The sequence below is a fragment of the Artemia franciscana genome, chromosome 12, assembly GCF_032884065.1.
Source record: "Artemia franciscana chromosome 12, ASM3288406v1, whole genome shotgun sequence".
NCBI lineage: Eukaryota > Metazoa > Arthropoda > Branchiopoda > Anostraca > Artemiidae > Artemia > Artemia franciscana.
The window spans coordinates 35,990,981-36,018,476 of record NC_088874.1 but is presented as its reverse complement, the minus strand read 5'-3'; the positions used below and the strand labels follow the sequence as shown (position 1 = coordinate 36,018,476).

At 36.4% G+C, this 27,496-nt stretch overlaps 1 protein-coding gene across 1 annotated transcript; it reads right to left on the bottom strand.

Moving 5' to 3' along the window:
- Positions 1-597: 597 nt before the first annotated feature.
- Positions 598-26,806, bottom strand: LOC136034061 (small nuclear ribonucleoprotein Sm D1-like). Its single transcript, XM_065715177.1, has 3 exons — positions 26,651-26,806; positions 20,979-21,055; positions 598-968 (listed from the first exon to the last, which is right to left on the bottom strand). The coding sequence occupies exons 1-3, from the start codon at positions 26,662-26,664 to the stop codon at positions 682-684; spliced, it is 378 nt and encodes a 125-aa protein (XP_065571249.1). The 5' UTR covers positions 26,665-26,806; the 3' UTR covers positions 598-681.
- Between the last annotated feature and the right edge of the window lie 690 nt (positions 26,807-27,496).

Sequence of the window (27,496 nt, the reverse complement as noted above, 5' to 3'; positions counted from 1 at the left end):
AATGAAAATGTTACCATTGTTACCCCTTTTGAGGAACGGAACTCCCACTCAATGGAAACAAAATTCAAAAAACGGAGATTTGTATATTAAGTAGAAATATGAACAGATTTGCTTAGTGCATCTTCAAATATTTTCAGCTCTACCCAGTGCTATCGGACAAAATGTGCCTAGAATTCGTCCTTTCTTATCTTTAAAGCAAACACTATTCCATAAGAAAATAGGCTTTTCAATCAAAGTTTGGGCAAATCACTGCTTCCTAAAAAGTGCAAAGTTCTGGAGGATGATTTATCTTTATTCTGCACGTCGCGTTTTATCAAAACAAAGTCCACGTCATAAAAGAAAGAAAACGATAAAAAATGGGGTTTTTAAAGACCAAATCAAAATATTGAAGAAAGCACAGAAAGTATTTCGAGAGAACAACCGCCTCTCTTCTTCAGAAGATATCCCATTTTTGATCGTTTTCTTTCTTTATGTTACGGCAGGCCAATGTGGTTTAAGAAGTTAAGTCCACGTTTTCTCTTGTAGACTTGTATTGCATGATTTGCCCGTCCCTGATAACAAGAAGTGGCGCTGTAGTATTTGCAATAACAATTGGAATTGTTTAAATTAATCCAAATACAGAAAATTTATTCATCAAAGAGTAAAAAATCACTGACAGTCACATACACACAGAATCGAGCATTATCTCCTTCCCCTACCACGTGGGCCGCCCCTAGCTCGTCCACGGCCACGTCCTCGTCCACGGCCTCCTCTCGCACCAAAAGCACCACCTCTACCTCTATCAGCTCTAGGACGTCTGCTCTTTGGTCCCTCATCAATCAATAAATGCTCTAATGGCAGCGCATCGGGGAGTATATAAAACCTAATGTTGTTACCACGAATAGACAGTGTGTCATAAGACACAGGCTCCTTCCCCTTGGCTGTAATTTTGACAGCCTTCAAGTGAGTGTTCATAGCAACATCGACACCTGTAAAATATAATAATCAATTTTCAGGATTACTCTAGCAGAAAATTCGATGGATTTTTACAATCCACCTAACAATGGACTCAATGTGACTACAATGCCTTACATCGCCCTCTTACAATGGGCTTAGTAAGGACCCCAAAAAAGATTAAAGAGAAGACCTTTCCCCTTTTTAAGAAAAAAAGGGCATTAAAATGAAAAAAACCTGCTTATAGACACACATGCACGAAAGCAGAGGGAAGTTCCTGCTACCCACATATTGGTCCAAAAGACCCCTCTTAGAAAAATCGAAAACGGTTGGTGGAAAATACAATTCTGACCGCTCCCCATGTCTCACAAAAATCAATAATACTTAAACTGAACACAGGCAAAAGAGTATGAAAAATAAAAGAAGTCTTTGGAGGTTCAATAGAGTTGAATAGGAATTGAAAACTACTAACTTTATTGCTAGGTGCAAGGCGTATTCCCTTCGTTGAAAATTCTACCCCCCCCCCCCCAATGTAAGGCTGAACAAGCTATGTGGTGTAGGACCTATAGTATTTGTTTTTATATTTAGTTATTTTTTCGTAGAAGCGCAAAGTAAAGTTTAACATAGGGGCTGTGGGGTGATATCTACCCCTAAGGCAAACTTATTAGACATTAAGAGGTTTTTGAACAAAAATGATATCTTGAAACTTTGATTTTATATCATAGGGGTTAGAAGAGTGCTAGATAGCAGAAAAACAACCGAGAGGGAGGCTGATTGCCCTATAGCAGCTTTAGGCCTTGAACAATAAGACTAAAACTTTTGATTTTCGGTCGAATGAGCCCCCTCCCAAGTTTCTAGGATAGCCCTTTCCATTTGATATCAATGGGAATTTTTTTTACACTTTTTTGGGCTGCATTTTGAGGGGAAGCAATGTTTTTTTCCGTTTTTCCGGTTTTTTTTTTACATATATCCTAAAAGTTACAAATGAATTAGTTATCAAATAATGTTTTGAGACGGGGCTAGTTGCTTTTGACTTTTAAAAAGATACTAAAACTCTTAATTTCAGACCCCATGGGCATTTTCCAAAGTTTGTACGACCATGAGATAGGAGGGGGCGACCCCTCCTATACGGAATACATTCTGCTTGGTTTAGGGTTTAATATGCCCTTCAGCTTCATGAGATAGTACTTGCTACTGTTTATTTAATAGCAGAAAAAACACTGATGTTTGGTCTTGGTCGTCTTCCTAGCTAGGAGCTTCGGGGGATCGTTCTCTAGCCCAAGATATCAAAATTTTACTACAGGTATTCTCTAGAAACAACACGCATGCTCAGAAAAATTAAAAGACGCTACGCATGTCCGCCATTGTCTACGAATTTCAGACCCCATATTGGCAATGCAGCATCGTCTAACACAACTAGAAAAATTGGAATAAAGGTAATCTGCATTTATTGTAATTGAGAAGTCGATCAAATATCTTAAGCGTATTTGGAGTCAATCTATAATTTTCTGAAAGCGAAATTCAAAATGAAAACAGAATTTGAATTGAGTCTGGGAGTAGAATTTTCTGAAAGCTGATTCGCTAATTTTTAAAGTGTTTTTATTTAATTATAAAACCGGCAACATGTAGAAATTAGACTAACCATGCAATGCACGCAAATACAGTTACTGCGCCCATTTGTCTAAAGCTCTTTTCTGTCTTCGACCCAATGTAAACCAAAAGTAACAAGAGCTAAGACCGCATATGGCACTTGTGACGAGGCAAGAAGAGCTAAGAGCCAAGAGCCAAGAGCTCATATGGTATGATCTCTAACAAAATTCTAAAAATCAATAGATTGATTTAAAAGGAAAATCAGAGGCTTAATGACAGTCGAGATTTAAAATAAGAGCTCCGAATCACGATGTCCTTCTAAATATCAAAATTCATTAAGATCCGATCAGCCACTCGTTAGTTATAAATACCTCATTTTTCCTAATTTTTCCTCTCTTTTTAGCCCCCCAGATGGTCGAATATGAGAAAACGACTTTATCAAGTCAATTTGTGCAGCTCCCTGACACGCCTACCAATTTTCATCGTCCTAGCATGTCCAGAAGCACCAAACTCGCCAAAGCACTGAACCCTCCCCCCAGCTCCCCCAGAGAGATCGGATTCAGTACGGTTACGTTAATCACGCATCAAGGACATTTGCTTATTCTATCCACCAAGCTTCATCCCGATTCCTCCACTCTAAGCGTTTTCCAAGATTTCTGATTTCCCCCTCCAACTCCCCCCAATGTCAACAGATCTGGTCGGGATTTGAAATAAAAGCTCTGAGACATAAATTCCTTCTAAATATCAAATTCTATTAAAATCCGGTCATCCGTTCTTAAGTTAAAAATACCTCAATTTTTCTAATTTTTCCAAATTAACACCCCCCCCCCAGCTCATCCAAAGAGAACGGGTCCCTTCCAATTATGTCAATCACGTATCTAGAACTTGTGCTTATTCTTCTCATCAAGTTTCATCCCGATCTCTCCACTCTAAGCGTTTTCCAAGATTTTTGTTTCCCTCCTCCAATCCCCTATGTCCCCAGATCCAATTTGAGTCGAAAATGGAGCATCTGAGACATAAGATCGCCTTTTCGTAAGATAAAAATACCCCAATTTTCACGTTTTCCGAGAATTCCGGTTTCCCCCTCCAACTCTCCCCAATGTCACAGGATCTGGTCGGAATTTAAAATAAAAGCTTTAAAGCACAAGATCTTTCTAAATATCAAATTTCATTAAGATCTGATCGCCCATTCGTAAGTTACAAATACCTCATTTTTCCGAGATACCCCCCCCAACCCCACCAAAGAGAGCGGATCCGGTCCGCTTATGTCAGTCACGTATTGAAGACTTGTTTTTATTCTTCCCATCCAGTTTCATCCTGATCTCTCCGCTTAAGGTATTTTCTAACATTTCCGCCCCCCCCAATGACACTGGATCCGATTGAGATTTAAAATTAGGGATCTGAGTTACGAGGTCTTTCTAAATATGAAGTTTCATGAAGATCCGATCACTCCTTCGTAAGTTAAAAATACCTCATTTTTTCTAATTTTTCAGAAGTACCCCCCCCCCCCCCCAATTCCCCCAAATAGAGCGGATCCGTTCCAATTATTTCAATCACGCATCTAAGACTTCTGCTTATGTTTTCCATCACGTTTCCATTCCACTCTAAGCGTTTTCCATGATTTTGGTCCCCCCAATGTCACCAGATCTGGTCGGGATTTAAAATAAGAGCTCTGAGACACTATATCCTTCCAAACATTTCATTAAGATCTGATCAACCGTTCGTAAGTTAAAAATACTTCATTTTTTCTATTTTTCCGAATTAACCGGCCCCCACTCCCCCCCCCCATATGGTGAAATCGGGAAAATGACTATTTCTAATTTAATCTGGTCCGGTCACTGATACGACTGCCAAATTTCATCGTCCTAGCTTACCTGGAAGTGCCTAAAGTAGCAAAACCAGAACCGACAGACAAACAGACCGACAGAATTTGCAATTGCTATATGTCACTTGGTTAATACCAAGTGCCATAAAAAGAGAGCAAAAAAGATATTTTTTTACGTCATAACGATAAACTGGTCTATTTTTTGTCAATTTCTATACTCTTTTTGAGACTTTTGACAAAAATGATGAAAAAAAATGTGTAACAATCAAATAGAAGAAGACTAAGGAAGAAGAAGTCAGTAGTTCAGACTAATAAAGCCACTTAACAGCAGTCATGCTTTTCTCTGTAAGACCAATTCAATTAAATCCTGATGGGCAGTAAGGATAGTTTAGATAACTTTTGACATTTTTAGTTTGATTTCATGAACAACGAGACAAATATCAAAAACACTGATTATTTCCTTAGATAGGAGGTAGAATAAATAAACTATAAAAAATTATGTGAAAAATTTCCCATGAGCTAAGATTTTTTTAAGCTGCAAAGTGAGGAAATGTAATGCTCATTTTTAGCTGTTTAATTAGCATGAAAGGGACGGATCAACAAAGTTATTTTTTAACTTTATTAAATAGAATGTACGTATGATAGATAGAAAAGGGACTATCCATCATGCCAAACAGTCGAAATGTTTAGAGAGAGAAGAAGTAATACGTAAGAAAACTATTTTAAATGTACACGGATAGATCATATGCAGACAAGAAAAAAGGATCAGAAGCAATTATACAAATACAGAAGTAACATATAACCGGTCTTCCACTCTCCTAGCCCAAAAAGAACAGTTTTATTGGTCTTGGAAGGCCAGCAAACAGTAACAGAACTGTCTTCAGTTACTCCAGAGCAACTCTGAAACTGTAAGGGTTGGACTCATTTTTAAAGACAGCCTAATAGCTTGAACACCAAGACACAGCAGTGATGATTTATCCAGAATCTCAAAAGAGAGAACGGCTACATCTCAATCATGTCCAAAATTGAAGAATACAAGATTTTTGATAACAACAACAAAAACATAAAAATAATTAAGAAGTCATGAAACGAGGTTGGTTTTCAACCAGTTGAAGAAAAAAAGCGAAAGCAAAAACACAAAGCAGATATTTTGACAAGGATCTTCGTCAAGCTGGTAAAAAAGCTGCAATCGACGAATCATCCATGCTCCTTCAGGTTCTTCTCTGTAATAAAGCATTGAACTATTACAGTCTTTACCGGCGGTGCTGATCTCCGTTTCATGGCCTTTCAGCCAGGAGGTGCAATGGGGGGGGGGACCAAGCCATCATGTGCTATAGCACACTCTTCCAGCTTACATTCTCTAAAGTTTTCCAGGCACCCACAGAGCTGGGTCGAGTCTGCCTGAGCTTTCAGAGACATGCTACTGACCATCGTGATACCACTGGCGATATCAGAAATCGAACCCCACCCTTCAGACAAAGGATTCGAATTCTAGACTGCTAACTACTCGGCTAGGATGCTCTTGTCTAGCTTGGTATCAGTCAAAAGTGCTACTTCGAATGAATACCATGGAAGGAAAGATATAGTTAAACAACTAACACAAATTGCATTCATTTTAAAACGTTTCCTGACATTATATTGTCACTTTGAGGGTCAGCAGACCAGCGCAGTAAGATTAAAGGCCATTCAACATGAATAGAACTGTCTTCAGTTATACTAGGATAACTCTTTGGACAACGAAACATATTCACAAGAAGACTGCCAATACTCACATAGCAAAACTATGACACCTGATACTAGATATACAACTGAAAGCCACAGAAATCAAGTTTCAGCATATCATACATCATATTATCACTTTCAGGGTCAGCAGGCCAGTGCAGTAAGATTAAAGGCCACTCAACACGAATAGAACTGTCTTCAGTTATACCAGGGTAATCTGTGGATTACATACATATATATATATTAACAAGAAGACTGCCAATACTCACACAGCAAAACTATGACATCTGATACTAGATATACAACTGAAAGCCACAGAAGTCAAGTTTCAGCATATCATACATCACATTATCACTTTCAGGGTCAGCAGGCCAGTGCAGTAAGATTAAAGGCCACTCAACACGAATAGAACTGTCTTCAGTTATACCAGGGTAATCTGTGGATTACATATATATATTCACAAGAAGACTGCCAATACTCACATAGCAACACTATGATATCTGATACTAGATATACAACTGAAAGCCACAGAAATCAAGTTTCAGCATATCATACATCATATTATCACTTTCAGGGTCAGCAGGCCAGTGCAGTAAGATTAAAGGCCACTCAACACGAATAGAACTGTCTTCAGTTATACCAGGGTAATCTGTGGATTACATACATATATATATATATTAACAAGAAGACTGCCAATACTCACACAGCAAAACTATGACATCTGATACTAGATATACAACTGAAAGCCACGAAAGTCAAGTTTCAGCATATCATACATCACATTATCACTTTCAGGGTCAGCAGGTCATCACAACAGGGTAATCTGTGGATTACATATATATATATATTAACAAGAAGACTGCCAATACTCACACAGCAAAAGTATGACATCTGATACTAGATATACAACTGAAAGCCACAGAAGTCAAGTTTCAGCATATCATACATCACATTATCACTTTCAGGGTCAGCAGGCCAGTGCAGTAAGATTAAAGGCCACTCAACACGAATAGAACTGTCTTCAGTTATAACAGGGTAATCTGTGGATTACATATATATACATATTAACAAGAAGACTGCCAATACTCACACAGCAAAAGTATGACATCTGATACTAGATATACAACTGAAAGCCACAGAAGTCAAGTTTCAGCATATCATACATCACATTATCCCTTTCAGAGCGAGCAGGCCAGTGCAGTGAAATTAAAGGCCACTCAACACGAATAGAACTGTCCTCAGTTATACCAGGGTAATCTGTGGATTACATACATATATATATTAACAAGAAGACTGCCAATACTCACACAGCAAAACTATGACATCTGATACTAGATATACAACTAAAAGCCACAGAAGTCAAGTTTCAGCATATCATACATCACATTATCACTTTCAGAGTGAGCAGGCCAGTGCAGTGAAATTAAGGCCACTCAACACGAATAGAACTGTCTTCAGTTATACCAGGGTAATCTGTGGATTACATACATATTTAATATATTAACAAGAAGACTGCCAATACTCACACAGCACAAGTATGACATCTGATACTAGATATACAACTGAAAGCCACAGAAGTCAAGTTTCAGCATATCATACATCACATTATCACTTTCAGAGCGAGCAGGCCAGTGCAGTGAAATTAAAGGCCACTCAACACGAATAGAACTGTCTTCAGTTATACCAGGGTAATCTGTGGATTACATACATATATATATATTAACAAGAAGACTGCCAATACTCACACAGCAAAACTATGACATCTGATACTAGATATACAACTGAAAGCCACAGAAGTTAAGTTTCATCACATTATCACTTTCAGAGTGAGCAGGCCAGTGCAGTGAAATTAAGGCCACTCAACACGAATAGAACTGTCTTCAGTTATACCAGGGTAATCTGTGGATTACATACATATATATATTAACAAGAAGACTGCCAATACTCACACAGCAAAACTATGACATATGATACTAGATATACAACTGAAAGCCACAGAAGTCAAGTTTCAGCATATCATACATCATATTATCACTTTCAGGGTCAGCAGGCCAGTGCAGTAAGATTAAAGGCCACTCAACACGAATAGAACTGTCTTCAGTTATACCAGGGTAATCTGTGGATTACATACATATATATATTAACAAGAAGACAGCCAATACTCACACAGCAAAACTATGACATCTGATACTAGATATACAACTGAAAGCCACAGAAGTCAAGTTTCAGCATATCATACATCACATTATCACTTTCAGAGTGAGCAGGCCAGTGCAGTGAGATTAAAGGCCATCCAACACGAATAGAACTGTCTTCAGTTATACCAGGGTAATTCTGTGGATTACAAAATATATTCACAAGAAGACTGCCAATACTCACATAGCAAAACCAAGACACCTAATACTTGAGATACAACTATAAGCCACAGAAATCATGTTTCAGCGTATCATACACTATATAGAAATAATTGAGAGAAGGAAATAGCGGATAAGCTTACATCCTCATCAATGGAATTCCAAGTCCAGCAGCAACTGCTTTGAAGATCAAATAAGAGTCACAATCAGGATAAAAATGTTTAAAAAACTGTTAGGTTCATCCTATAAAAATTTTCATGTGATTTCCTAATGTGCATGTACCTGCATGATCCAGAATTTGGTTTATCTCAAATTACTAGATTGCTTTTTTCTTATTCGTTCTTTTTGTGGGAGTCTTTTTCCAAGTACATTCGGACTTCTGCTGATGATCTAAAATCTCATCTAAGAGGTAAGGTAAATGTTTTAGGGCCCTGTTTTATTGGGACAGTAGAGGGTAATTAAAATGCAGGTATAATCACAACAATACAAACTGCAATATGCTCCTGGAAAAAAATAATAGTATCTGCAAATAACAAGAAATAGGAAGTTCCTCTTATTCTGAAAATGCTATTTTCACCCAGTATCACAAGAAAAAAGCAACTGAAATACATGTGGAGCATTTTACATCATCAGATTTAATCTGGAAAGCTCATTATGTAGAGAAAGCGTGGAAAGCAACAGCTTCTCAAATCCAGTGCCAAAGTATGGTGGGCATAAACTGAGAGTTACTCCCTAACTAGAATAAATAGAAATAAACGTATAAACACTTATATAATATACATATATATATATCGAAAGCATCTTAGCTGCGCTTTCGCCCATAGACTTCTAAAGCGTATTCTTGCCAAGGCTGATTCACTTGAGTTATCCATACATATATGTAGTGTTGACATTTCCGCTGCATTTGATTCAATAACCCAGTCTGCTGTGTTCCACACCTTGCTAGATGCCGGTGTGAACGCCCATATAGTAGCTATGTTATCATTTTGGTACTCTAATAGCTATATAAGAATGAAACTTGGGCTTGAAAAACTCAGCGAGCCAGTTAAACTAAAGAGAGGACTTCGACAAGGCTCTGTCTTAAGTCCGATATTATTTAGCACGTTGACTTCTAAGGTTACAAAACAAATTTCTGACGGGCTAAGATTTGATACTTGTGATTTGAGTTTAATAAGCTATGCTGATGATTTACTTATGTTGAGTTTCTCATTGAGTGTACTGCAGGATAATTTAGATGAGCTTGTATCTGGTTATAGCGCTATTGGTCTACAAGTTAATGGCGAGAAAACTAAATTTCTGGTTTTCAGCTCTGCAAAACAAGAGGCACCAGCACCAACTGTATCCGTAGATGGTGCTATTATTGCACCGTCTTCATCGCTCATATATTTAGGTCTTCGGTACGGCCGAGATAAGAAAACTACAAGAACTCTTTGCATTGATACCCTTGTGTCTAACCTGCGAGTGATCTATGCTAAACTAGCCCCGCTGAAGTATTCTTACAATCGGCAAATTTTGGCGAGGATGTGCAGAGCAGTGGCATTGCCACATGTCCTTTACCTTTCCCCACTTTGGGAATGGTTCACAGAAACAGAGAGACTAAAAGTTAGGTCCGCGTTTTGTAGATATTTGAAGTTTTTGATACGCATACCGCTATTCGAGAGAAACTCATTTCTTTTGAATAAGTATCAAATTCAAGATCCCCTAGGGGGCTGTGGCAGAACAGGAAACTAATGCTAGAAAAGGTGCCCTTAAGCACCTTCATGATTTCCTGCCGTTCCACGTCATATATGAGCTATGAATGTATATAGTGAATGTAATCTAATCGTTTAATCTTGAAGTATTGTTTTTCGCCGTTTTCTTTTTCCTTTTTATTTTTTTCTTTATACTCCGCCATGTTGTTGTTCTTATGGTGGGCTAAAATAAACTAACTAACTAAATATATATATATGTATATATATATATATATATATATATATATATATATATATCTGTGTACATTTATTTTGTTACTACCATGATGTCCGTAAAGCTACGTGTACCCAATCAGACTATTCAAATACATCCTGGGGTGAAAGTCAATAAAAATGCTATCAGGCTCAAGATTGCTGACCAACGAGCTCGGAGATAGCAGATACAAAATTGAAAGATCAAAAGCCGTATGGATACTTGCATTTCATTACTGCTTAGATGCAGGGGAGCCGCAAATGTCCTGGGATATTGCCCCATTTCTAAACCCTATAAGGTGGTTTTAACTAGCTATAATCAATAATGAAAATTCGAAACTGTAATAATGATATATCGGAATACACCTAGCTTGAATGAGCTGGGTTTATATTCCAGTTGGACATAATAGATGTTAAGTTGAGGACATAGCTAGGAATTAAGAATATTAACAAGAAGACTGCCAATACTCACACAGCAAAAGTATGACATCTGATACTAGATATACAACTGAAAGCCACAGAAGTCAAGTTTCAGCATATCATACATCACATTATCACTTTCAGGGTCAGCAGGCCAGTGCAGTAAGATTAAAGGCCACTCAACACGAATAGAACTGTCTTCAGTTATAACAGGGTAATCTGTGGATTACATATATATACATATTAACAAGAAGACTGCCAATACTCACACAGCAAAAGTATGACATCTGATACTAGATATACAACTGAAAGCCACAGAAGTCAAGTTTCAGCATATCATACATCACATTATCCCTTTCAGAGCGAGCAGGCCAGTGCAGTGAAATTAAAGGCCACTCAACACGAATAGAACTGTCCTCAGTTATACCAGGGTAATCTGTGGATTACATACATATATATATTAACAAGAAGACTGCCAATACTCACACAGCAAAACTATGACATCTGATACTAGATATACAACTGAAAGCCACAGAAGTCAAGTTTCAGCATATCATACATCACATTATCACTTTCAGAGCGAGCAGGCCAGTGCAGTGAAATTAAAGGCCACTCAACACGAATAGAACTGTCTTCAGTTATACCAGGGTAATCTGTGGATTACATACATATATATATATTAACAAGAAGACTGCCAATACTCACACAGCAAAACTATGACATCTGATACTAGATATACAACTGAAAGCCACAGAAGTTAAGTTTCATCACATTATCACTTTCAGAGTGAGCAGGCCAGTGCAGTGAAATTAAGGCCACTCAACACGAATAGAACTGTCTTCAGTTATACCAGGGTAATCTGTGGATTACATACATATATATATTAACAAGAAGACTGCCAATACTCACACAGCAAAACTATGACATCTGATACTAGATATACAACTGAAAGCCACAGAAGTCAAGTTTCAGCATATCATACATCATATTATCACTTTCAGGGTCAGCAGGCCAGTGCAGTAAGATTAAAGGCCACTCAACACGAATAGAACTGTCTTCAGTTATACCAGGGTAATCTGTGGATTACATACATATATATATTAACAAGAAGACTGCCAATACTCACACAGCAAAACTATGACATCTGATACTAGATATACAACTGAAAGCCACAGAAGTCAAGTTTCAGCATATCATACATCACATTATCACTTTCAGAGTGAGCAGGCCAGTGCAGTGAGATTAAAAGCCATCCAACACAAATGGAACTGTATTCAGTTAAACCAGGGTAATTCTGTGGATTACAAAATATATTCACAAGAAGACTGCCAATACTCACATAGCAACACCAAGACACCTAATACTTGAGATACAACTATAAGCCACAGAAATCATGTTTCAGCGTATCATACACTATATAGAAATAATTGAGAGAAGGAAATAGCGGATAAGCTTACATCCTCATCAATGGAATTCCAAGTCCAGCAGCAACTGCTTTGATGATCAAATAAGAGTCACAATCAGGATAAAAATGTTTAAAAAAACTGTTAGGTTCATCCTATAAAAATTTTCATGTGATTTCCTAATGTGCATGTACCTGCATGATCCAGAATTTGGTTTATCTCAAATTACTAGATTGCTTTTTTCTGATTCATTCTTTTTATGGGAGTCTTTTTCCAAGTACATTCGGACTTCTGCTGATGATCTGAAATCTCATCTAAGAGGTAAGGTAAATGTTTTAGGGCCCTGTTTTATTGGGACAGTAGAGGGTAATTAAAATGCAGGTATAATCACAACAATACAAACTGCAATATGCTCCTGGAAAAAAATAATAGTATCTGCAAATAACAAGAAATAGGAAGTTCCTCTTATTCTGAAAATGCTATTTTCACCCAGTATCACAAGAAAAAAGCAACTGAAATACATGTGGAGCATTTTACATCATCAGATTTAATCTGGAAAGCTCATTATGTAGAGAAAGCGTGGAAAGCAACAGCTTCTCAAATCCAGTGCCAAAGTATGGTGGGCATAAACTGAGAGTTACTCCCTAACTAGAATAAATAGAAATAAACGTATAAACACTTATATAATATACATATATATCGAAAGCATCTTAGCTGCGCTTTCGCCCATAGACTTCTTAAAGCGTATTCTTGCCAAGGCTGATTCACTTGAGTTATCCATACATATATGTAGTGTTGACATTTCCGCTGCATTTGATTCATTAATCCAGTCTGCTGTGTTCCACACCTTGCTAGATGCCGGTGTGAACGCCCATATAGTAGCTATGTTATCATTTTGGTACTCTAATAGCTATATAAGAATGAAACTTGGGCTTGAAAAACTCAGCGAGCCAGTTAAACTAAAGAGAGGACTTCGACAAGGCTCTGTCTTAAGTCCGATATTATTTAGCACGTTGACTTCTAAGGTTACAAAACAAATTTCTGACGGGCTAAGGTTTGATACTTGTGATTTGAGTTTAATAAGCTATGCTGATGATTTACTTATGTTGAGTTTCTCATTGAGTGTACTACAGGATAATTTAGATGAGCTTGTATCTGGTTATAGCGCTATTGGTCTACAAGTTAATGGCGAGAAAACTAAATTTCTGGTTTTCAGCTCTGCAAAACAAGAGGCACCAGCACCAACTGTATCCGTAGATGGTGCTATTATTGCACCGTCTTCATCGCTCATATATTTAGGTCTTCGGTACGGCCGAGATAAGAAAACTACAAGAACTCTTTGCATTGATACCCTTGTGTCTAACCTGCGAGTAATCTATGCTAAACTAGCCCCGCTGAAGTATTCTTACAATCGGCAAATTTTGGCGAGGATGTGCAGAGCAGTGGCATTGCCACATGTCCTTTACCTTTCCCCACTTTGGGAATGGTTCACAGAAACAGAGAGACTAAAAGTTAGGTCCGCGTTTTGTAGATATTTGAAGTTTTTGATACGCATACCGCTATTCGAGAGAAACTCATTTCTTTTGAATAAGTATCAAATTCAAGATCCCCTAGGGGGCTGTGGCAGAACAGGAAACTAATGCTAGAAAAGGTGCCCTTAAGCACCTTTATGATTTCCTGCCGTTCCACGTCATATATGAGCTATGAATGTATATAGTGAATGTAATCTAATCGTTTAATCTTGAAGTATTGTTTTTCGCCGTTTTCTTTTTCCTTTTTATTTTTTTCTTTATACTCCGCCATGTTGTTGTTCTTATGGTGGGCTAAAATAAACTAACTAACTAAATATATATATATGTATATATATATATATATATATCTGTGTACATTTATTTTGTTACTACCATGATGTCCGTAAAGCTATGTGTACCCAATCAGACTATTCAAATATATCCTGGGGGGAAAGTCAATAAAAATGCTATCAGGCTCAAGATTGCTGACCAACGAACTCGGAGATAGCAGATACAAAATTGAAAGATCAAAAGCCGTATGGATACTTGCATTTCATTACTGCTTAGATGCAGGGGAGCCGCAAATGTCCAGGGATATTGCCCCATTGCTAAACCCTATAAGGTGGTTTTAACTAGCTATAATCAATAATGAAAATTCGAAACTGTAATAATGATATATCGGAATACACCTAGTTTGAATGAGCTGGGTTTATATTCCAGTTGGACATAATAGATGTTAAGTTGAGGACATAGCTAGGAATAGTAACGAATGTCCAGATAGTTATGGAAACAAGATGGCATCTAATAGAGGGATTGTCCAGCTGGGTTTATATTCCAGTTGGACATAATAGATGTTAAGTTGAGGACATAGCTAGGAATAGTAACGAATGTCCAAAAGCTAGCAAAATACATAATGGAAAACTAAGTATAACTCCCCCAACACTATTTATATTTTTTCAGTGGAAGAAAGGGGACTTTGTCCCCTCAGCCTCAACTCTGTTGGATGAGTTCAATCACAATGGTAACACTCAGTGGATTAAGCTTGGGTCTACTTGTTACTCCTGTACCTCCAGTATCATATGAGTAAATTTTATGTGGACAGCACAGAATCAGCTCCTACACAAATAATCTTTATTGAATTCATACACAGTAAGAGTAGAAAAAGAAAAAAACGAAGAAATGGCAGCATAAAAACATTAAAATTTCGGCAAAATTCATGTGGTTGGATACAGGCTATAGAAGTTAAAATATATATATAGTTAAAGGAAAAAAATGTAATGTCATGATAACAAGCATAGAGGTATATTATCCATGCAGGCTGAAGGCCCAAGAGCATCTTTGGTGAGAATTAAAGGCCCAAAAAAGTGGAGAAAGACAGAACCATTGGGGGGAGGGGGCAACCGGCTCAGCAGCCCCAGGCGCCGCAGCTAAGGGATTGCCACTTTGATCAATTTTTTTACTTTGACTTGGCTTTTTTGCTTATATTTGAGCCAGGAAGGGGTGCTGTAATTAGTTTTCCCCCAGTCACCATGAACCCTAGGAACCCTGGAGGAAATTAAAAAGAAAAACAAGCATAGCTGTCTCTTTTGCAAGTAAGCTATAAAACCTAAATGAATATCAAAAGTAAAATTTACTAATTTATACCAAACAAAAAAAGTAATCCAAATGTGTACAAACTTAACTCTATTTCTAAAGAACAGCTAAGAGCTCATATGGCACTTGTGACGAGGCAAGAAGAGCTAAGAGCCAAGAGCTCATATGGTATGAGCTCTAAAAAATTCTAAGAATCAATAGATTGATTTAAAAGGAAAATGAGAGGCTTAATGCCGGTCAGGTGCCAGTCATGATGTCCTTCTAAATATCAAAATTCACCAAGATCCGATAACCCACTCGTAAGTTATAAATACCTCATTTTTTATAATTTTTCCTCTCCCTTTAGCCCCCCAGGTGGTTGAATTTGGGAAACCGACTTTATCAAGTCAATTTGTGCAGCTCCCTGACACGCTTACCAATTTTCATCGTCCTAGCACGTCCAGAAGCACCAAGCTCACCAAATGACTGAAACCCTCCTCCCAGCTCCCCCAAAGAGAGCGAATCCAGTACGATTATTTCAATCAAGTATTAAGGACATTTGCTTATTCTATCCACCAAGCTTCATCCCGATTCCTCCACTCCAAGCGTTTTCCAAGATTTCCCCCTCCCAACTCCTCCCAATGTCAGATCTGGCCGGGGTTTGAAATAAGAGCTCTGAGATATGAATTCTTTCTAAATATCAAATTTCATTAAGATCCGGTCACCCATTCTTAAGTTAAAAATGCCTCAATTTTTCTAATTTTTCCAAATTAACACCCCCCTCACCAGCTCCTCCAAAGAGAACGGAGCCATTCTAATTATGTCAGTCACGTATATAGAACCTGTGCTTGTTCTTCCCATCAAGTTTCATCCCGATCTCTCCACTCTAAGCGTTTTCTAAGATTTCTGTTTCCCTCCTCCAAACCCCTATGTCCTTGGATCCAATTCTAGTCGAAAATGGAGCATCTGAGACATAAGATCCTTCTATATATATGTATATATATATATATATATATATATATATATATATATATATATATATATATATATATATATATATATAAAGTTTCATTAAGATCCGATCACCTATTCATAAGATAAAAATATCCTAATTTTCACGTTTTCCAAGAATTCGGGTTTCCCCCTCCTACTTCACCCAATGTCACAGGATCTGGTCGGAATTTAAAATTACAGCTTTAAAGCACAAGATCCTTCTAAATATAACATTTCATTAAGATCGGGTGACCCGTTCGTAAGTTACAAGTGCCCAGGGTTCGAACAGGTGGGTTCGTTTCAAATTATAGGCTCTGTCTTATCTTTATAGGATTTCCCCGGCCCAAATATAGGATTCGGAAGTCCTCGGGATCAGATCTGTGGTAGAAGACGTGGGATGTCTGGTCACATAAATTACCAAGTTTCATCCCGATCCCTCCAATCTAAGCGTTTTCCATGATTTTAGGTCCCCCCCCAAATTCCCCCCAATGTCACCAGATCCGGTCGGGATTTAAAATAAGAGCTTTGAGACACGATATCCTTCTAAATATCAAATTTCATTGAGATTCGATCACCCGTTCGTAAGTTAAAAATACCTTATTTTTTTCTTTTTTTTCAGAATCAACTACCCCCCTCAAACTACCCCAAAGAGAGCGGATCCGTTCTGGTTATGTCAATCATGTATCTAGGACATGTGCTTATTTTGCCCACCAAGTTTCAGCCCAATCCCTCCAATCTAAGTGTTTTCCATGATTTTAGGTCATCCCAAACTTCCCCAAATGTCACCAGATCCGGTCGGGATTTAAAATAAGAGCATTGAAACACGATATCCTTCTATATATCAAATTTCATTGAGATCCGATCACCCCTTCGTAAGTTAAAAATACCTCATTTTTTCTAATTTTTCAGAATCAGCCCCCCCCCAAACTGCCCCAAAGAGATCGGATCCGTTCTGGTTATGTCAATCATGTATCTAGGACTTGTGCTTATTTTTCCCACCAAGTTTCAGACCAATCCCTCCACTCTAAGTGTTTTCCAAGATTTTAGGTTTCCCCCTCCAAACTCCCCCAATGTCACCAGATCCAATCGGGATTTAAAATAACAGCTCTGAGACACGATATCCTTCCAAACATCAAATTTCATTAAGATCTGATCAACCGTTCATAATTTAAAAATACTTCATTTTTCTATTTTTTCTGAATTAATGGTGCCATAAAAACACTATGCTACAATGAGATTAATCGAACAGACGGACCAAAGGATGATGAGGCGATAAACGATGAAAGGCTGGTTCCGACAATCTTCAATGCAGGAGAGCCAATTTTGCACTTATATCAGGAACATCAAACTTAATAATTATCTTACCATTGCTATACCAAGGGGGGAGATACAGTAAAAATTTACAATATCTGAAATAAAAAGTCCGAATCTGATTAACATCCTTTTCTTTAGAAGGGAATAAAGGCCAGATAGATAAAGAACAGATTGATCACAGAATTTAGCATTTAGCCTACCCAGTGCACGTCTATTATACTTCCCTCGATTAGCAACTATCTTAGGATAGCCCATTTGAATAACTGGATAGCCAAAATATAGGCATTTTATAGGAGTGCATTATTTGAATAACTAGGATAGCCAAAATATAGGCATTTTATAGGAGTGCATTAAAATATAGAAATTTATTGGAATTTATAGGCGAGTCCGAACACTGAGTACCTCATTTTTCCGAATTACCCCCCTCGCAAATCCGCCAAAGAGAGCAGTTCCGATCCGGTTATGTCAGTCACGTATCTTAGACAGGTTTTAATTCTTCCCATCCAGTTTCACCCGGATCTCTCCTCTTTAAGTATTTTCTAAGATTTCCGCCCCCCCCTGACTGCCCCCTCCCAATGACACTGGATCCAGTTGAGATTTAAAATAAGAGATCTGAGTTACGAGGTCCTTCTAAATATGAAGTTTCATGAAGATCCGATCACTCCCTCGTAAGTTAAAAATATGTAATTTTTTCTAATTTTTCAAAATTAACCCCCCCCCCCCAATAGAGCAGATCCGTTCCAATTATGTCAATCACGTATCTAAGACTTCTGCTTATTTTTCCCACCAAGTTTCATCCCAATCACTCCAATCTAAGCGTTTTCCATGATTTTAGGTTCCCACCCCAAACTCCCCCCAATGTCACCTTATCCGGTCGGAATTTAAAATAAGAGCTTTGAGACATAATATCCTTCTAAATATCAAATTTCATTGAAATCCGATCATCCGTTTGTAAGTTAAAAATACCTCATTTTTTTCTAATTTTTCAGAATTAACCCCCCCCCCCAACTACCCCAAAGAGAGCGGATCCGTTCCGGTTAGGTCAATCATGTATCTAGGATTTGTGCTTATTTTTCCCACCAAGTTCAATCCTGATCCCTTCACTCCAAGTGTTTTCCAAGATTTTAGGTTTCTCCCTCCCAACTCCCCCCGATGTCACCAGATCCGGTCGGGGGGATTTAAAATAATAGCTCTGAGACACGATATTCTTCCAAACATCGAATTTCATTAAGATCTGATCAACCATTCATAGGTTAAAAATACTTCATTTTTTCTATTTTTTCCGAATTAACCGGCCCCCCACTCCCCCCCCCCCAGATGGTCAAATCGAGAAAATGACTCTTTCTAATTTAATATGGTCTGGTCCCTGATACGCCTGCCAAATTTCATCATCCTAGCTTACCTGGAAGTGCCTAAAGTAGCAAAACCAGGACCAACAGACCAACAGAATTTGCGATGGCTATATGTCACTTGAAAAGGCCTAAACAATGATGGATAAAATATTTTCAGTAGCATCAAGGCTGTATATAGGAGGGGGAAAGGTTTGCCTCCCCCTTCTGAAATTTTTATGTGACTCGTAAAAACGTAACGAAAATGCATATAAACAAATTGTGATGCACTTTCTAAGTTTTTTTTGCAAACCCCTTCCCCCAATGAAAAATCCTGGCAATAGCCTTGAGTAGCACGAATATAATATTTTATGGCATTGGGAGTTTGTAAGCTAGCCTTGACTTCATTTGATGAGTGTACCCTTAATAATCCCTTCCTCAAGCAACACACATGCACATATTTTCCTCCCCCTTCCACATTAGTTCAAAAGATTCCTATGAATTGTATGTTAATTTACACCAAAAAACGTAAATTTTACACCTCTCATCAAAAAACACTTCTGATACCCTTCCCCCTAAAATTCACATTGTATAAACCATAGAATATATTATCATTTGTGTTGCTGTCAATGTTTACACAAAATGTATAAACCAAGGTGTCTTACACATCAAGCATCAACAAACCTACAGTTCAGAGCCATAAACGGCCATCTTCCAGAATTTCAAAGATAAAATGGTACAAGGTTAGGTAAGTTCCAGGGCTCTAAGTGAATCTACCAAGATGGGGTAGTGAAAGATGGCTAAGTAAGTGCAGCCCAAATGTAGTTCTCCAAGTGCAACTGTTGTCCTCCAAATCATATTAAATATAATCAGAGGACTTCAAGATGGCTAATCTGCCAGTAGCAAAAGCTGAAGTGATATTATACATCAAGCAGATTGATTATATGTACATATTCAATGTTGCCTATATCAACTAAATTAGCACTAGGAAATAAAACATGACAACATAATACAGTTAATAAACATTTTTTTTTTTTGGAGTGACTGTTTTTTTTTTCAAGTTTATACTGTGATAGTGAGTTATGTTTTCTCAGCTATCTAGGAATTATCATTCAAAAATGTTTTTTTGGCTTGTGTTTATAAAAAAGAACAAAATGCATCATTACCAGCTTTAAACATTGCAAAGGTCTATAACTATTCAAAGGATTTGTGTTTCATAAAGTTTTTTTTTTCTTACTTTTTTGGAATATTAGGCTACCTACAATAGTCCATAAAACTTGAGGTCCTTTTACTAGTTCTTTATTTGTAACTTAAATCACTTTTTAAAAAAATGCATGATTACTTAGGGCCTACTTTAAATTAGGCTACATAAGCTTTAGAACTGTCCAAGGTTTTTACACACTCAGGTTCTGTAAGTTATATAATAGGCTAACTGCAATAGTTTCTCAAATTTGACCTCATTTCTGTTCAGCTCTGCTTGTGTCTTATGCTAATTAAAAAAAACATATGCAATTATGTATATTTAAGCTAGGCTAGTTAGGTTAGTTAACTATTTGAAAGCTTTTAGTTTACACATAGTTTTATTGGTTTTTAAGTTAGAATATAAGGCTATGTGTAGTAGCCCCTCAATCTTGACTTCCATTATTTTTAACTTAATTCATCACATGTGTTGCTATCAATAAAACAAAAAAAAGATACACAATTGCCTATTTCTAAGTAAAAAAAATGCAACTTTTAAGATTTCCATCAGATTTCTAAATGGCTGGTGCTGCTCAGTCAGTTATCCAAAGTCAAATGCAAAATGCCTCTCAGCCTAATCGATACTAGCCCTAGTAACTTAGGGAGGAAGACTAAACATGTAGAATATTACTGGTGATATAAGACTGAGAAAGTCCTTAATTAGTTACTTTGATTTACTTTGAATTACTTTGACTTTTACATAATTATCTGATTCAGATAACTATTAACTATTAAAATGTAACTATTATTGTCCCAAAAATGCACAAATATTCAAATGGTTATGTTTTAAACACTGTTTGTTTTTTTTTTTAAGTTGTAGCAATAGCTTACCTGTGATAGTCCCTCTTACTTGAGCCCCATTTTTTAACTCCACTGTTACAGTCTCATGACTTAACTTCATCAAAAAGCTAAAAAAAAATAAATAAAAAAATATAGTTGTAGTCACATTCACAGAGTACAAAAAGGAGCATGGCACATTCTGGAAGTATGCATTGATAAATCTGAGATACACAAACTGTGAAATAATTATGACTAATGCATGTCCACCTGGAATATTATTTCATGCAGAAAAAATGGAAGTGTCCCCTAGCACTTGCTTAGGCATGGAAGGCTAGTCAGATAAATCCCTTCTCTTTTAAGCTATACTAGCTTTAAAAAAAAAAAAAACAACTAAAAGCTGCAAAGATCAGTGAATCATTTTAGCTGTTATAATTGTGATGCTGTAGAATGTGTTGACAGACAAGACAATCCAGACTACCAGTCTAGACTCATTTAAAGCCTGAAGTCAACATATATTGGGCCAATGTTGACTGGAAGCAGAAATAGGATTAAACATAGATAAAGAATACAGTAACAGAAGAAACTTCCTGTTTGGCAGAGTTATAAATCTTGAACACTGCGTTCTAGATTCTAAACTGGATGCTTGGCTATAACTTGTGCAACCAAGCAGAGGTGTAGAGTTGGCCCACTTTACCATCAACTCCAACTCTGAATCCTGAAAACTAACCATATTAAATATACCAGGATTATACCAGGTTGCTATCATATTATATTTAGTATAGGATGAGGGTCAATGGTGTTACTCTGAAAGCTTAGTCAGAGTCAACCCAGCTCTAAATGAGTTCCTGGGGAAATCGGGGGAAGGTAAACAGGAAGGGTGTGTGAAAGCACAGGATGGTTGGCCCCCAGCCCCCCATTGCACTTCCTGGCTGAAGGGCCAAGAAACAGAGATCAGCACTGCTGGTATGGACTGTAAAGTCTGATGCTTTATTCTTTACCTTTTTTTATTTTATTTTATCAGGAAGCTATAACACCAATTTCTTATGTTTCAACATTTTAAGCACAAACATGATAGAACACAGCAAACTTATAATGCACAATTATAAACATTGATGTAAAACATGGGAGTTGAAATTGCACAGTAACATATCCCAGCAGATTTCAATAATGATTGGTAACAGAACAAAACATAAAAATAGAAAGTGTAGAGTCAATAGCAGCAAGCTATGAGCAAGTGATACTGGTTGAGACATGTCCATAAATGTGTAGTTTTGACTTGAGAATTTTACATGTCAAATCTGGATGTCCAAGGTCCAGATAATTGAGCTTCTAATGTACTTAATCTTTATCAACAGTCGGTTCATAATGTCAAATAATGCCAACAAAAAAGAAGGTAAACACTGCAGTCTGTGGGTTCATCTGAAGGAAATGTTATAACAACAAAAAAATAGTGTCATTTGAATCCCTAGTCAATATTCTTTCCAAGTATTATGGTTACTATCATGATAAAATCCCTCCCCCACTTACGAGGCCAGATTTAGCTCCAGACTAGACTCAAAGCAACAAAAAAAAACATATGGTACAATCAAGGCATTTTTATTTTGTGTTGTGCAGAAACATTCCATTAATATTGACATGGAGCAAAATATATCCAGCATGGATCTTAACATTGCTCTGAATTGCAAATTAAGGTAATTAATCTGATTTTCATATTTGTTTCCACTTCTATTTGTATTTATACATTATTTTTGATAATATATCTATCCAACTGCACATATCATTTCATAATGACATGATGCTTTAGACCAAGTTCAGAACTAAATACTGCTAATAAAAAGATATGCAATGATTTAAGTAATAGAAACAATGGAAAAATATCCTAAACTATTTAGGGCTGTATCTTGAAATATATTGTTTTTGCTTGCTTGCTTTTTATTGATTTTGTTTATTTGCTTGTTTTACTTTTGTGTATGTTTACTTTTTATTTGTTTACTTTTTGCTTTGTTAAGAGGTGGAGGGTCTCCATTAAATGATTAAACCTCAAGTATGACAAGGGAATACCTTGCATGGTGTCAGAGTGGGCAGTATACCCTGCCCCACAATCAACTGGTCATCAAACAATCTCAAAACCTCACATTGAGTAAGTACTGAGAAGATGCTCTTGCATAATATCATAGCTAGAATCAAACTTTGGGCCCTGCAGTGTGTTGGAGCAGCTGATTTCGAACCCTGGGCAACTTATAACAACCTGAGAGGATCAAACCCAATGCATCACTGTTCAAAAGCTGAGATCAAACCCAATAAATGAGATCAAACCCAAACCCTGGAAAAAATGAAAGTGTTAAGTGCACATACTTGTTCATATGGGTTGGAGAAAAGGGGTGATATATATTTAACACATTTCAAATGGCAGAAATGGAAAAGAATAAAGTGGATGTATATGTGAAAAAATTCAGAGGGCATATTTAACCCATCTCAAACCACGTCTTCTCTTGATTCAATTTTCACAAACAAAATCAAAAAGACAGAGAGACATTTGGATCATATGCAACATCACTAAAGCTACTGGCACTGGATTTGTGATTTTGGTTAACAGTTCAGGTGAAAGAGTGAGAGATAGATTGGTATTTGGTGTGCAGAGTAACAGGATAAGACTTTTAAGTGAAGGTGGAATACAAACACTAATAAAAGCTATTGAAACAAGTCAAGCAATTGAAACAGCTGTGGAGACCGAAACAAAAATGAAATATGAACTAAGTACCATTGCAACAAGAAGGCTTCAACATGAAGTGGAAGCCATGTGCAAACAAAAGGTGTTACAAAAGACAATGACATCAAGCTGTTATTTCTGAGGTAATGCATATTTCTGTGAGCAAAAATGCCCTGCAAAAGCAAAAATCTGTGCCAAATGTGAAAAGCCAAACCATTTTGGAAGTGTTTGCAAAAGCAGGTTATTCAATGAAAGCAAAGGTTTTTCCACTGAGAATGAAGAAAATAACCAGTACTTCATTGAATCTGTTGACTCTAGAATTGATTCAGTACAAAAGCCAATGATTATAATTAACCAGCCTGAATACCACCAAGACATAACATACAAGATTGATACAGGAGTTGATGCAAACAATCCCAGTAAATAAATTTAGATCATAGAAACCAAGGTCTACTTTCATTCCTAGTAAGGATATCCTAACAGGCTATCCTACATTAAGATATCCCACATTTCTTTGTGATGATGGTTGTGTAAGTCTCCTAAAACAAATTTAGATCAAGAAACAAATTTACATGCCACCAAAATACTTCAAAAAGATTTTGAAGAGAAATCTGAACAGCCATATACTGCAATCAATCAGCCAGCTTGAAGCCAGAAATAGATTTACCAAACCACCTGACTAGGAAATTTCTCCACCAGATTTTAACAAAATTGACACATCCAAAATTTCTTTGCAATGATGGTTGTGTAAGTCCCCTAAAATGAATTTAGATCATAAAAAAACAAGGTCTACTTTCCTTTCTAGCAAGGATATCCTAACAAGCTATAGCAGATGCAGCCTAAAGGTACTTGGAACTGCACAAATGGTGATTCAGTATAAGGACCAAGAACTATAAGTTTATGCATTTCATGTTGTGGAAACCAACAAAGGTCCAATACTTGGTAGACAAACAGGTGAATAGATGAACTTTATAAAATTTGTGTGCAGCCTATCATGTGACAAGGTGCCCTATGAGGTTCAATCAGACCTTAAGTCCAACAGATCCTTGAAGAGTATAATGGATTCCATTGTATTGGCAAATTGCCTGGAAAATGCCACACTTACTTGAGGGAATGATCAGTACCAACAGTCCAGCTGCTTAAGAGAAGGTGAAGAAACCAAGAACTGGGTCTATTGTTCTGGTTCAGAAACCAGGCACTGCAATCTGGACTTCCATTAATCCAGTTGATTTGAATAAATGCATAAACTCTTTAAATCACCCTATCCTAATTTTTGATGATATTTCAATAAAATGTGCAGGAACAAAGCAATATTCCAAGATTGATGCTAGAAATGGCTATTGGTCAATGGTTTTGGATAAGGAGTTTGCCCATTTAACCACTTCCAATGCCATATATGGAAGATACATATTTAAGATATATCCTATTGGGCTGACATCAGCTCAGGATGGGTACCAAAAGTAGATGGAAAAGGTGTTTGAAGATATTGACATTGGGCTGACATCAAGGATTAGGAAAAAATTCCTAAATTTAAGAAACAGATTTATGTCTCTAAGACCTTATAAGTCAAAATTAAGCAACAGTTTGACACTTAAGACTTCTATTGAGCTTGATTTAAAAAGTAGATCTGTTTCTCAAGGTTTCATATTATATTGATCTAATTACCTATTTAAAAAAAACAGTGAAGCATAAAATAAAGAAGAAAAATCAACAAAATAATACAAAACAAGAAAATAATGTATCTGCCTTGATTTGCAACAATTTTAGAATAACGTAATTGGATTTTCTTTTAGTAATCAGCAATAACAAGAATCTGGAAGGATTTTAGTGAATTATATACATTAATTCCAAGCCAACAAAAAGAAAAAACCAACAAATAGAAAAAGATTCACAGATTAAAGGAGTTGTGAAATTATAATTAAATGAAAGATAATTGATATTTACATTTTTAATATTACATTTTTAAAGATATTTACATTTTGAAATTATATCTTTAAAGATATTTACATTTTAAATTTATATTTTTAGAGATATTTGCATTTTAATAGTACACTTTTAAAGATATTTACATATTACATTTCTAAAGATGTTTACATTTTAAAAGATATTTACATTTTGATATTTGCTATAGGGCAGGGGGTAACTACTCCCTACTCCCCAGCTGAAATTTAGTTTCTTCCAAAATCTTGTCAAAAACCAAAATGAGCCTGTATAATTCAAGCATCAACAGAAACAAATCAGTTTTTTTAGAACATGTTTACCTTTATAAAAATACTTTTATGGGCTAGCCTAGTAGGCCTACAAAACAGTATCTTTAGGGTACCAAACGGCTTATATTTTAGTTTTAATGTTGTTGCCAGTTGATTCTGAAAAAATGGCTCTAACTTTACCCCCCTCCCACAATTTTGACAAAATTATGCTGTCTACCAGGGGTTATTAATCTTAGGCTTAGCTAAGAATTTTGTTAGGTTTCTAGTGTTCACTTTAGAAAAGTTGATAAAATCTACTTTTAGCTTACCTTTAACCTAGAACTTTAATCTCCAACCTAAAAGGGACTGATTAGGCTCCCATACAGAGTAGCCTAGTAAAAAAAATTTGTAGGCAATCAGTTAACCTTAGAACCAGAAAAAATTGTTTCCTAGAAAGAACTAGCTGTAATAATCCAAATTGAGACCAAAACAAGACTTGGCGAAGTCTTAGTAGCATACTAGCAAGTATTAGCCTACCTAATACAGCTAAGAATTATGTCAGGTCTTCAGTGTTTACAGAAAAGCAAATAAACTCTACTGTAAGCCTACAGTTTATTTAATATTTAAAATAATTTCCTAAAAGATATTAATTAGCCTATCTTATAGACTAACCAAAATTCTATTGACATTTAACCTAAAAACTAGGGTCCTCCTGTAAGAATGTAGCTCCAATAGTTCCCCATTGAGACCTAACCCAACATAGCTCTCTATAAACTTAGCTGAAAAGGCATCCAGCTTACTTAGATTAGGAGAAAGTTTTATACCTTACTAGCTTCATAGTCAATTATTTTCTCAGGTACAGCAAGGAAGATGACTATGGATGCGGCAAATTCAAAATTAATTCTACATTATATGATAATATGCTGTAATGATTTAATAAATAAACATTTAAATTATTTTCCCCATGCAAATAAGTTGATCTAAAATAACATTTATATTTTGAGTCTAAAGTATAACACACTACGAATAATTCAGGGGTATTTATGTATATATAGCTACCTAGCTGTCAAGTTTTAGATTCATTTTAGAAACTAATTGTAAGGCCGCTTTTAAGATAAAAAGGCTTTCCAAATTGTGTCTTGAGTTACCAAATAAGAGAGAATGTATAACCAATGTCATGAGGGCCATGACCCCGCAGAAAATTTGGGACTATAAAGTAATTATAAGAAAACCAAAGAAAAGAGAGCAGAATATGGAAAAACCACGGAAAAAATGTGTGTTGCCCCATTGTTGGCTGCCTGTCAATAGATTCTGACAATTAATAAGGAAAACAAAAGTTCTAATTTATGATTGAGTGACTCCTTTCAAGTATTTCACAAACGTTTTTTATGTGATTTGGTAGGAGCAACAAAAAATTTCAAATTCTTGAAATTTACGATCTAATAACGATCCTTGTCAATAGCGAAAGTATAAGAACCTAACTATTGATAACATTCAATCAAAGAATCAACTTTTTATGGTGATACTGAATATGTATTTGCTTATTAGTAATTAGTATAGTTATTAGTACACAAAAAAGTCTGTATAAGCATAAAAAACGCAAGGAAAACAACTTAATAAGGGGCAATTTCGGTAAAAATATGATGTCAACCTTTGCTTGCATTGCAGGA